This window comes from Bubalus kerabau, chromosome 1 (genome assembly GCF_029407905.1).
Source record: "Bubalus kerabau isolate K-KA32 ecotype Philippines breed swamp buffalo chromosome 1, PCC_UOA_SB_1v2, whole genome shotgun sequence".
NCBI lineage: Eukaryota > Metazoa > Chordata > Mammalia > Artiodactyla > Bovidae > Bubalus > Bubalus kerabau.
In genome coordinates this window covers 175,442,639-175,455,525 of record NC_073624.1, presented here as the reverse complement: position 1 = coordinate 175,455,525, position 12,887 = coordinate 175,442,639, and the positions used below count along the sequence as shown (strand labels likewise).

At 53.3% G+C, this 12,887-nt stretch overlaps 1 protein-coding gene across 1 annotated transcript in view; it reads right to left on the bottom strand.

Moving 5' to 3' along the window:
* CPAMD8 (C3 and PZP like alpha-2-macroglobulin domain containing 8) overlaps nt 1–4,200 on the bottom strand; it is a 100,044-nt gene extending 95,844 nt beyond the window's left edge. Inside the window, exon 1 of the mRNA XM_055566499.1 lies at nt 4,109–4,200. Coding sequence (XP_055422474.1) covers nt 4,109–4,200 — 92 coding nt within the window. The remainder of the gene's footprint in view (nt 1–4,108) is intronic.
* Nucleotides 4,201–12,887: the final 8,687 nt, after the last annotated feature.

The window sequence follows — 12,887 nt, the reverse complement described above, 5'->3', positions numbered from 1 at the left end:
CTGCCTGCAATGCAAGAGACCTGGGTTTGATCCCTGGACGGGGAAGATCCCCTGGAGGAGGGCATGGCAACCCACTCCAGTATTCTTGTCTGAAGAATTCCATGAACAGAGGAGCCCAGCGGGCTACAGGCCATAGGGTGGCAAAGAGTTGGACATGACTGAGCAAACTCTTTCACATACCACACGCTATGAGGTCCGTGGAAACACACCATGTACTATAGGACTCCAGCACCGAAAAGTGTGTGCAAAGACCCTAGTTTCATGGGTGCACTGCCCAGCGTGGATGGACCTAGTGATAATCCTGGGGTCCCATGATCTGTTTGACCTCAGCACCAAGAAGTACCTGCAATGGCTGGGCTCCTGTGTGCAGTGTTTGGCCTCAGCTGTGGACAGAGCATGCCGTGATCCTGTGGATGGAACTGCGCCAGCTGGAGCATGCAGTGCCCCTGGGTTTCATGGATGTTTCGTCCAGATCCAGCACCAACGGTCATGTGTAATGACCCCACATCCCATATGTCCTATCTGACTCCAGCACCGCACAGAGCGTGCAGCAATACTGGGATGGACAGGGGCTGTCTCGAGCGAGCCTGGGAAGACCCTGGCTTCATATGTGATGGGCAGCATCTGGTTCCAGCACTAACCAGTGGGTGCAGTGACCCTGGAGTCCCTTGTGTGGGGTCTGGCCTCAGCAGTGCACAAGGGCACGCGATGGTCCTGAGTTACGATCCTGAGTACGGTACAGTTATGTACCGTCTGGAGCACACAGTCACCCCAGGGACGTGCTGTGGACAATCTAACTCCAATGCGGACCGTCACCTGTGTGTCCTATCCCACTGCCATCTGGGAATACCGCCACCTTCAGGACAGAGTAAGTCCAGCTCCCAGAGGACTCCCAGACCCTCTCACACAGCACCTGCTGAGTGTGGAAGAGCACTTGAGCAATTTGCCTGTTCATTTTCCTTGCGACTTCTTTTTTTAAATGTTTATTATCTATTTGGCTGTGCTGGGTCTTAATTGTGGCACTCAGGATCTAGTTCCATGACCAGGAATCAAACCCAGGCCCCCTGCGTTGGGAACATGGACTCGTAGCCACTGGACCACCAGGAAAGTCTCTCCTTGCACACTTCTAAAGCCCTTATCCAGATCTGAGTTAGCATCTTCACCCAAAGGTACAAAGAACCTGATGGAACTAGATTAACTTTCCCTGCACCTCAGGAGTTGCAACTGATAAAGTGTTTGCTGGTCGATCCCTATCTCCCTGATATGCCCTGACAGCTGGGCTGATCCTGGCTTCTCATCCGTTGCTCTTGGAAGGTCCCATCCTGAGAAAGGTGGCATTTGGCAAAGTGTAGACAGTACGGGTCTTACAACAGTATGCAAACCCACGGAGCTTTCTGGCACCAGACAGTGCTGCTGCTGCTAAGTCGCTTCAGTCGTGTCTGATTCTGTGCAACCCCATAGATGGCAGCCCACCAGGCTCCCGCATCCCTGGGATTCTCCAGGCAAGAACACTGGAGTGGGTTGCCATTTCCTTCTCCAATGCATGAAAGTGAAAGGGAAGTCGCTCAGTCATGTCTGACTCTTAGCGACCCCATGGACTGCAGCCCACCAGGCTCCTCCATCCATGGGATTTTCCAGGCAAGAGTACTGGAGTGGGGTGCCATCGCCTTCTCTGGCACCAGGCATTCCTCACAAAAATCACATGGATCAGAGAAGCAGGTAGCTGAGGCTATTCCTAAAATGGGATCCTTCAGGCTGGTGGGTCACAGCTCTGGCTTATATCCAGAATTAATCTGGAACCCCAGGTTGGTCATTGCATGTCTCCCACGAGGCTCCATTCCTCTCACAGTAGGTAAGACCTGCCCCCCTCCCCCCCAGGGAAACTTTAGTCAGAGGCGAACATTCCTGAGAATGATTTCAGTTCAGTTCAGTTCAGTCGCTCAGCTGTGTCTGACTTTGCGACTCCATGAATCGCAGCACGCCAGGCCTCCCTGTCCATCACCAACTCCCAGAGTTCATTCAAACTCACGTCCATTGAGTCAGTGATGCCATCCAGCCATCTCATCCTCTGTCATCCCCTTCTCCTCCTGCCCCCAATCCCTCCTAGCATCAGAGTCTTTTCCAATGAGTCAACTTTTGGCATGAGGTGGCCAAAGTACTGGAGTTTCAGCTTTAGCATCAGTCCTTCCAAAGAACACCCAGGACTGATCTCCTTTAGAATGGACTGGTTGGATCTCCTTGCAGTCCAAGGGACTCGCAAGAGTCTTCTCCAACACCACAGTCCAAAAGCATCAATTCTTTGGCACACAGCTTTCTTCACAGTCCAACTCTCACATCCATCATGACTACTGGAAAAACCATAGCCTTGACTAGACGGACCTTTGTTGGCAAAGTATTATCTCTGCTGTCTAGGTTGGTCATAACTTTCCTTCCAAGGAGTAAGTGTCTTTTAATTTCATGGCTGCAGTCACCATCTGCAGTGATTTTGGAGCCCAAAAAAATAAAGTCTGCCACTGTTTCCACTGTTTCCCCATCTATTTCCCATAAAGTGATGGGACCAGGTGGTTTAAAGCTCTGCAACTCGGGGACTTTGAACTTGGTCCTTAGAAGGCGGGGTCTCTCATGGAGGGCAGGGTCATGCTTTGCGGTGGAGGGCTGTCCTGTACATGGTAACATCCCTGCCTTCAACCCAGTAAAGTCCAACAGCATACTTCCCTCTAGATGGTGGTGGTGGTGGTTTAGTCACTAAGTTGCATTCGACTCTTGCAACCCCATGGACTGTGGCCCGCCAGGCTCCCCTGTCCATGTGATTTCCCAGGCAAGAATACTGGAGTGGGTAGCCATTTCCTTCTCCAGGGGATCTTCCTCACCCAGGGACTGAACCTGGGTCTCCCAGGTGGTGCTAGCAGTAAAGAACCTGCTTGCCTAATACAGCAGACATAAGAGATGCGGGTTCCATGTCTGGGCTGGGAAGAGTCCCTGGAGGAGGGCATGGCAACCGACTCCGGTATTCTCACCTGGAGAATCCCCATGGACAGAGGAGGCTGGTGGGCAGCAGTCCATGGGGTCACCAAGAGTTGAATAGGACTGAAGCGACTTGGCACGCACGCACATTCCTGCGTTTCAGGCTGATTCTTTACTGACTCAGGCAGGTACTAGGGAAGCCCTCCCTCTTGATGTGACAACCCAAAATACCCCTGGACATTGCTGAATGACCCCCGGGAGACAAAAATCACCCCTCAGCTGGAAACGGCTATCCTAAGGGAGCAAGCTTTGAAAGCATCAGGTCAAAAGTTTGCTGGGTTCCAATTTCACGGGGCCCAGGGGAGGTAATCCCAAGGCTCGAATTGCAGTTCGGTGTCTTACTTTTCAAAGCCTTGAATCAGAGGAGGAGCACTGGAGGTGCCCCCGCCCACCTCGGCTCACTGTTGACCTGTTTTCTGGGAACTCCTATACAAGGGCTGTTTGAACAAGGCTCATAAAGGCAGGGCTGGACTAAAGACTGAGCCTGGGCAGCTGGAGGCAGGCTCCCTGAGCCCACAACCTCCCGCAGGGCTCACCCAAACTCGGCAGGTCTGGGACTATTTCCTGTGAAGCCAACTCATGGGCAATTCTCCTTAGCAGCTAGTGAATTCCCCTCCTCACTGTGTCAGCTCACCAGAAGCTCTGTAAGTAAACTTCAAGAAAAATGTGGAAGCAAAACAAACACTTCCTCCCCCAGCGCCACGCCCTCCCAAGGAAAACGAACGGTAGGTCTCTCCTTCCATTTCTCAGCCAAGACACGCACCTCTTACCTTCAAGCCACGGATAACTTGAAATCGCCACCCAAGAAGCCAGCCCTGGTCACACCAAGAGGGCGAGGTGAGATAGGGGTGGCCTCCCCGCCTTAGCTCTGGGGGGTCCCAGGACCTTCCCGGGGGCGCTTCTGAAGTCTCAGGCTGCCCTTTTTCCAGTCCTACTCGTGGGGCTAGGGGGAGGTCAAGACTCAGGTCCCGCCCAGCTCGGAGGCTGTGTGGCCTTGGACAGGTCGCTGAACCTCTCTGAGCCAGACCCCGCGTCCCCCACCCCGAGAAGGCAGCCAGCCTTCTCTCGCCCCGGGGCTACTCACGGGGCCTGGGGCTGCTCAGCGCGCACGCCGTTCCGCGGCGACAGCAGCAGCAGCAAGAGCCGGAGCAGCGGCCCGAGCTGGGCGCCCCACATTTTCCCGCTCTGCGGGGGCGCCGCGCCGGGGGAGGGGGCCTGGCCGGGGCCAGGCCAGGGCCGGGGTCCGAGCGCGGCCGTCCCCGCTTTGCCGCCGGGGGCCCTTTGTTCGCAGCCCCCGCGCCGTGCGCCTGGCGCCATGCGCCCCCACTCAGCGCCCGGCCAGGCTGGGGCAGCCGGCGACCAGCCCCCTCCCCGGACCCGCCTCGTCCCCAGGCCCGCCCCTGCCCGGACCCGCCCCGCTCACCCCCTCCCAGTCTCCGGCCCCGCCCCCTCTCCGGACCCATCTGCCCACCCACCGACTCGCCCCCAGTCTCTCCTGGGACCCGCCCCGCCCTCTGCACGGATGCACCCCAAGACCTGGCCCAATCTGTCCCCTTCATCGGACCTGACCTGTCCTCCTCTTCGCACCCCCCAACTCAGCCCCGTTCTCTCTCCGGACGCGCCCCTCCCTGGATCTCTCCCTTTCTATTGCCGTCCCGCATTCCCCGACCCCAGGGACCAGCCCCGCCCTGCCCCACCCGGGGGCCGCCGTGTCTCCGCGCCGCTTGCACCCCACACCCTGCAGGGCCCCGCACCTGCACCTGCCTTGACCGGGCAACCTGTTCAGTGTGCACACAGGAGGGGCTGAGCTCTTTGGGGAAACTGAAGCGGGCCAAGGGACGAATCTTCCAGACCCGCAGCTGCCTCCAGACATAAGACTGTTGGTCCTTTCCCCACCTCCTCCATCCACAGATGCCCTAGGCCAGGCCCCTGCCTCTCTGGGCCTCACTTTCCCCTCTGGCAAGCAGCGGGGGTGAGGGGGACCCCCTCGCTCTCTGAGAGCAGGGTGCCCCCTCCTGCCCCTCCCAGGTTGCCCTCACTGTTGCAGTTCCCTCTGCCTGGGGCACTTCCCTTTCATACCATACCCAAGGCCGGCCAACTTTTCCAGGCGGTCTCTCGAAGGGGGACTCCTGCGGCTGTCAGGACCTTACTTCTAGTACTCTAGAACTGACCACATGGCCCTCCTGCCCCAAATCCTCCAGGCTCTCGAGGCTTATCGAGGCCAAGAAGTCCAAACCGGGGGTTGCCCTGATGGCTCCCACCTCACCCTAGTTCCTAGGTGCCCTGTGCCACCCTGTGCTGACCTCCACTGCTTGCCTTTATTAAACTCTTTACCTCTGTCTCTGCTTTTGCCTGCCTGACTCCTGCTGCTTCCAGAAACTTCCCTTGCACCCTCCCTGCCCCCCAGGCATAGTGGGTCCTCCAGGCAGTCTCTCCCACCAGTCCATTCCACAAGCCCTGGTCACCTGGTGAGCACCAAGGGGGTGGGCAGTGGGGGCTTCAGGAGAGATAGGACCTGCTGCTGCAGACGGGAAGGGGCTGTGCGGGGGCCGCAATGGACCGGAGGGCAACAAGGGCAGCAGCAATGCTGAGAGACCAGGAGGAGTTGCCCACCTCCTGTCCCAGCCACGCTGGCACCAAGCAGGGCTGTCTAGTGAAATCCTTTTAATTCACATCTGCCCACCCCTCCACACCTCTCCTCGCGCGTGCTAAGACACTTCAGTCCTGTCTGACTCTTTGCGACCCTATGGACTGTAGCCTGCAAGGCTCTTCTGTCCCTGGGATTTCCCAGGCAAGGATACTGGAGCAGGGTAGTCATGCCCTCCTCCAGGGGATCTTCCTGACCCAGAGATTGAACCAGAGTCTCCTGTGACTCCTGCATTGCAGGCGGATTCTCTAGCACTGCGACATCCGGGGAAGCCCACGCCTTCCCTTTCTCCTCCATAAACCAGGCTCCACTCCCCAGTCTCAAGGCCAGCCTCCTGCCCCTCCGTTTGCTCCCTCCTCCACTGGGCTCTGGTCACACACGCCTCCGGGGTTCCATGGACCCTAAACTCACTATCACCACCACCCCACCCAGCCTAGGTGCCAGCTGCCCCTTCTTCCTGGGGTGTTCTTCCTCATGGCATCCCATAGCTGCCTTTCCTCCTTCCACCTTCAAGGGTACCTCTACCATCCCTCCTTCCCAGACTGCCTGTCCCATAAGGCCTCAGATTTGAGGAACTGCCTATGCAGGTCCCCAAAAGCCTAGCTGAGTTCACTGCTCTTGCTGTATCTGGCCTCCACTTGGCAAGAGAGGCTATACCCCACCTGGCTGCTTTCCCTGGTAGCCAAACCAGCTGCCCGCCACCCAATCTTAGCTAGCAGATCTCTCTTTCTTAGTTTTTTCTCTTTTTTTTTTTGGCCACACCACCTGACTTTTAGGATCTTAGGTTCCCGATCAGGGAATATGCCCACAGCAGTGAAAGTGCAGAGTCCTAACCACTGGACCGCCACGGAATCCCCTCACTTTCTATTATTAAGATAAGCTGATTATGCCCTCCTGCGGGAAGCAGGGGCACCCCGCCCTCTGGTTACTACAAAGCCTGCCTCCCACAGCCTCTGGCGGTCCACTCAGCTCCCAAGTGTGGGTCCTGCATGACCGGCTGTGTCTTGCCCCCACCCCGCCCAGAGCTGTGAATATACATAACTAACAGACTGCTCTCCGTCTCACCTGTTCAGTGTTGGGTGTTTCGTGTTTGGCTGTCTTGCACTATTTAGCATGAGGCATCCTCTGTCAGCAGAGACATCACTTTGCCGACAAAGGTCCATATAGTCAAAGCTGTGGTTTTTCCAGTAGTCATGTACAGTTGTGAGAGTTGGAACATAGAAAGAAGGCTGAGCACCAAAGAATTGATGCTTTCGAATTGTGGTGCTGGAGAAGACTCTTGAGAGCCCCTTGGACAGCAAGGCCATCAAACCAGTCAATCTTAAAGGAAATCAACCCTGAATATTCATTGGAAGGACTGATGCTGAAGCTGAAGCCCCACTACTTTGGCCACCTGGTGAGAATAACCAACTTATTGGAAAAGACCCTGATGCTGGGAAAGATTGAAGGCAAAAGGAGAAGAGGGCAGTAGAGGATGAGATGGTTAGATAGCATCATTGACTCAATGGATATGAATTTGAGCAAACTCTGGGGGATAGTGAAGGACAGGGAAGCCTGGCATGCTGCAGTCCATGGGGTCACAAAGAGCTGGACACGACTTAGTGACTGAACAACAACAGCAATCCTCCCTTCACTAATGGGGTGAATAGGAAGCAAACAGCAGACCACTGTGCCTCAACATCCAGCCCTCAACATCGCTCTGTGGTGCCCAGTACAGAAGCCATGATCTTATTATCCCAGTGAACCCGCTTTCCTGTCTGACTCCTCTGGGCCCTGAGCACCATTCGCTGCTGGATGCTGGGCCTCTGGCTGGGAGTGGGCATCAGCACACACATGTGACAGCCTCCCTGCCCCCGTGAGCTGCAGTGGGGCACTGCGAAGAGTCCCACACTGACACATTTCCAGCACTTGTGTGAGCCACTGGGTAACAGACCCAAGCGTGCTGCAGTCCCTGGGTTTGCAAAGAGGGGGACACAACAGAGAGACTGAACAATAACAACTACTAAAAATTAAGTTATACCAACTTTCTATTAAAAATCCATATTAAAAATAAAAGCAATGTGTGCAAAAGTTATCGGTTCTTCATTATTTCACTACATCATCCTATTCTTTGTGCTCTTGGGAGTATCCTTGACCTCTGAATCTGTTGGTGAAAAGACTCTCTAATGATGACATGTCTCTTCCCACGTAGTGACTTCCTCCTGGCAGCTTGAAGCTGGCCGTGGGGGGAGTACAGCCAATTCTGCCCTAAAGCTTGTTTTGAAAACAAAAATTTGTTCCAACACAATGGATGCATAAGGGAAAGATTTGAACATAATTTGATGGAATGTGGTATTGCTAATGCAGGATTTGGTCTGTGAGAAACCTGGAGTGAATTCAGGAAATAGCACCACGCTGGCCACAGCCACCTGGGAATATACAAACCCCCCCCACACACACACACACACAGACACAGACCCTCCACATCTACACTGCCTGAGCTGTTAGGAGCCACCCTGCCCAGCCCCAGTTTCATTTCAGAAAACCTCTTCCTAGTACTGCACAGCGACCCACAGTCTGCAGCCTTCCCACATCACATGCACGCGCAAACCTCAGATCTTTTCCAAGGTTAAGTGCTGTATGCGCCGTAATGCATGTCATTTCGTAGCCATTTAGTGTGTGTGCAACGGTGCTATCAGTAAGTCCCTATCTTTTCTCAATGCGTCGCTGGTAACGGTTTTTGAGGGTGCTGTCCTGCCTCCTTTTTCCCATGAGCCCTGTGGTTGGTGTGAAGAACGTGGTCATTTTCAAGCATGTGTCAGGGCAGAACAGGCTGCATTTACCCCACTGGAAGAGATCGTTAAATAGGTCCCAGCGCACCAGTGATGAGTGGCGTGGCAGTCTGGGTCTGGGTGTGGGTGGGAGGACAAGATAGATAGTCCAATTGTAAGAAGTGTTTTGTTCTTCCAGAAAGCCAGCAGGTCCTGGGGCCACCGAGCACCCAGCAGTCGGGACATGGCATCTGATGAGCTCACCGCTGGCAGAAGATAGGGGATCAGCACCGAATGGCCAGTCCCTCCAAGCCAGAGGGGGAACAGGGCTGTGGTGAGCGACATTTGCTGCCCAGGAGGACACAGCCAGGTCATCACCAGTGGTGTGGCCAGTGATGTTAATGAAGCTGAAACTGCATGTGACCCTTGACCCTGCTGGAAGGACACAGATGCTTCAAGGTGATCTGGCCAAGAGCTTTCACAGTTGTGTTATTCAGGGGCGGTGAAAAGTGAGAAGCAGCCTGTGTGTCCATGCAGGGGATGAAGGACGAACCGATAAAGGAAGGAGGGGTCATGGGTGATTCCCACATATCAGGGAAGATCGGGTATGGGGTCAGGAGAGAAGAGTAACCAGGGAGAGGGACGCAGGAAGGCGATTTCAGCAAGACCCCAGCACGTTCACCTCCCGCTGCCTGGGGAGCAGGAGCCTGGAGGGGAGGGAAGGGTACTGGGGGGATCTTCCCGCACCTGTGTGATGTCATTCACCCTGTGTCTGCTGTGCCCCCAGCGTGTGAGGACTAGGGGTGCTGGCTCGACAGAGAAGCAGAGGCCTCTCCATCTGGTTAGTGTGAGCTCCCTCCCAGGGCGAACTTTGAGGAAGGATCCCTAAAAAGATATACAAATGGCAGACAAGTGTATGAAAAGATATTTTAAAACTGGATTGTCATGATGTAAAATCTGTAAGTTTATGAAGAACGTTGATCTGTATGCTGAAAACAAGTAAATTTGATGGCGTGTCAATGACAGCTCAATAGAGCAATGAGGGCATATGGAAACACACGCAAATATACTCGTTTGCGTATATATTTCTGAAAAGCAAACAATGTGCTTTGGGAATGCCCACGCTGGCAGGTCTTGGCTTTCTTTTTCTCCCTCCCTCTCTGACTCTATTTCCATCATCTCACAGAAGCCCAAAACAGCTCAATTCCACTTTGCAGTTGAATTAATAAAGATCAGTAACGAGAAGGTGGATTTCACGCACCTAGCTAAGCTCAGTCCAGGGCTCAGCAGAGGTCAAGGCAAACGCTAAGGACGTGATTTCTGCGATGCAGATTCCCCAAAGCCAGCTCCCTCTGACGCTGCTTATGTGCATGTCATGTCCTGCTCTTTTGCATCTTGAAAACGTCCAAGCAATTTCACAGCAGTGTAGGGGGCAGAGGCACGTTGGCAGAGGGCTTTCCAGTTGTTATTTGCAGTTCCAGTCCACGGCAGAAGTGAATGCTGTTTGCAAACGCAACAACCACTTCTGGGGTCTTTATTAGTATCCTGTAGCTGCTGTAATATAAGACCACAGACCAGGTGGCTTAAACAACAAGAACTTGTGCCCTCACAGTTCTGGCGGTCTGAAATCTGAAAATAAGTGTTGGCATGGTTGGTTCCTTCTGAAAACTAAGGAGAATATATTCCTTGCCTCTCTCCCAGATCTTAGTGGCTGTTGGCAATCTTTGGTGTACCTTGGCTTGTTGATATATTGCTCCAGTTGTTCCATACCAGGGTCCTTGGACTCTTTGGTGTGTGTGCTCAGTCACTTCAGTCGTGTTCAGCTTTTTGTGACCCTATGGACTATAGCCCACCAGGCTCCTCTGTCGGTGGGATTCTCCAGGCAAGAATATTGGAATGGGTTGCCATACCCTCCCTCCAGGGGACCTTCCATCCTAGGGATCAAACCCGCATCTCTCACGTCTTCTGCATTGGCAGATGGGTTCCTTCCCAGTGCCGTCTGGGAATCCCTTTGGACTCTTAAATCAATAGAAATTGATAAGAGGCCAGAAATTCAGGCAAGACTGCAGTACAAGGAAGTGAGAACAGGAAACAGGTGCTGAAATTTCCTTGGTTGTCCAGTGGTTAAGAATCCACCTTGCAATGCAGGGGATGCAGGTTCAATCCCTGGTTGGGGAGCTAGGATCCCACATGCACTGGGGCAACTAAGCCCATGTGCCTCAGCTAGAGAGTCCATGTACTGCAAAGAAAGATCCTGAGTGCAGCAACTAAGACCCAATGAAGACAAATAAATAAATATTAAAAAAAAAATTTTTTTTAAGAAGAAAGAAACTGATGCCTTTGCTCACTCTCCGAGATGGGAGTTGAGATAGTTCCTTAAATGGGGTGGGGGTGGGGGCAGATCAGTAGGTTGGGCAGGAGGTGTAGCTCAGGTGGCTGCCCACCCCCTTCTTGGTGCTGGGTGCAGGGATCATGCGCAGTACTCTGCTTTTGCCCCGGGCACCTCAGAAGAGGCAATCGGTTTGTAGCCTTTTTGTATCTTATTGTGCATTTGCTGTGCTACGCTAAGTTGCTTTAGTCATGTCCGACTCTTCGCCACCCCACGGACTGAAGCCTGCCAGGCTCCTGTGGCCATGGAATTTTCCAGGCAAGAATACTAGAGTGGATTGCCGTTTTCTCCTCCAGGGGATCTTCCCAACCCAGTGACTGAACCTGAGTCTCTTGTCTCTTGCACTGGCAGGCAGATTCTTTACCACTGCACCACCTGGGGAAGCCAATGGGAAGTCTCCAGATTTCTCTTCTCTTCTCACAAGAGCACTAGCCCTGTTGGATCGAGGGCCCACCCTAATCCAGTATGACCTCATCTTAATTAATTACATTTGCAAAGACCCAAATGCATTTGGATTTATGACTCAAATAAGATCGTATTCTGAGATTCTGGGTGGACATGAATTATAGGCGGATCCTATGTATCCTAATATAGGGACCTGTCAGCAAATAATCTAAAGTGACTTCTTAGGCACTGCCTAGGAAGGGAATAATAGCTATATAAGTTGAAGTCTGTGCCTAAGTCCAGTTCGTCACTTCCTTGGCCTAAGTTAGGTTTGGCCCCACTGGGTCATTCTGATAGCGTCAGAGTCCAGATCACAGCAAGTGAAGGGCTGGGTCTGGGTGGGGGCTTGGAGTCAGTCCTAGGAGTCCCAACCCAGCTCCACATCTGGGGCAGTGCTGATCAATCTGGACTTGGTTTTCCTTGTCCATCACACAGAGATAGTCATAACCCCACCCTCCTACATGCTGCTAGGACTAAGCAAGACTATGGTGTGTGCAGAAAGCTCAGCTCTGGGTCTTGTTCAGGGACCACACCCAGGAAACCAGAGCTGTTTCTGGGCTCCTCTCCCCTGTGCACCCACTTCTGGGTCTCCTTCCAAAATCTGGAATCTGGAGAATGTGGGCCTCATGCCAGCAGCAGTATCTCATCCTGGCTAATGATGACGGCTGAAATATTGGGTCAGTCATGAATTGTGGGTCAGTCATGAGCTGCAGCCCAAGAGGGGTGCTAGGATTCAATGAGCATTCCTGCAGAGAAGAGGGTCCCATTGAACCTTGTGGCCTGAGAAGGCTTCCCGCTCGCCCTCTCCCAGTTCCCTTTGCCACCCTGTGCTCCCCTAGAAGGTTCTAGAGCCCATCCAAGTTGGGAGTAGGTTTTGTCTGCACTGTGGATGCCTGTGGCACCATGGCAAGTCTAGCTAGGCTTTTCTCTGTCCTCTTTCTGCCCGCACGCATTAACAAAACAAAGATTCCCTCCCCTTCAGAACTAAGGTCAAGACCAGGGTCATCTCCTGCTGCTCCAGCTTCCACCAGGCCAGGTCCCACCACCCAACATTTGCTCAGGCTGTGTCCACAGACTGCAGGCCCTTCCTCCAGCTCTCTGCGTGGCCATCTCCTCCTGGCTAGTCTCTAAGTCTCAGCTTAAACATCATCTTTTCCAAGGGGACCTCCCAACCTGAAAGGACCCTCTAGTCTTGTTCTATCCTAAGGCCTTGTTACCAGGTGGATATCTGCAATATCCAGAGACATAAAGATCACTATTTAAATTGCCATTTAGTACATTCTCAACACTGCATAAGCATCACCTCTATCTAGTTCCAGAACATCTTGTCACTCTGAAAAGAGACCCTGTGTGCAGTAAGCAGTCATACCCCATCCCTGCCCCACCCCACACCCCCAGCCGTTGGCAACCACTAATCTGCTTTTCTATTTCTGTATTTTTGTTACTTAGTCCAGGATCACTCTGCTTGACACATAAACCAATAAGTCGGGAGACAAGGTGTTGAGGCGAGTAATAACAACTTTATTCAGAAAACCAGCAGATCGAGACGATGGCAGACTAATGTCTCAAAATAACCATCTTACTGAGGTCTGGATGCCAGTTTCTTTCACAGAACACAGAAGGGGAAGCAGTG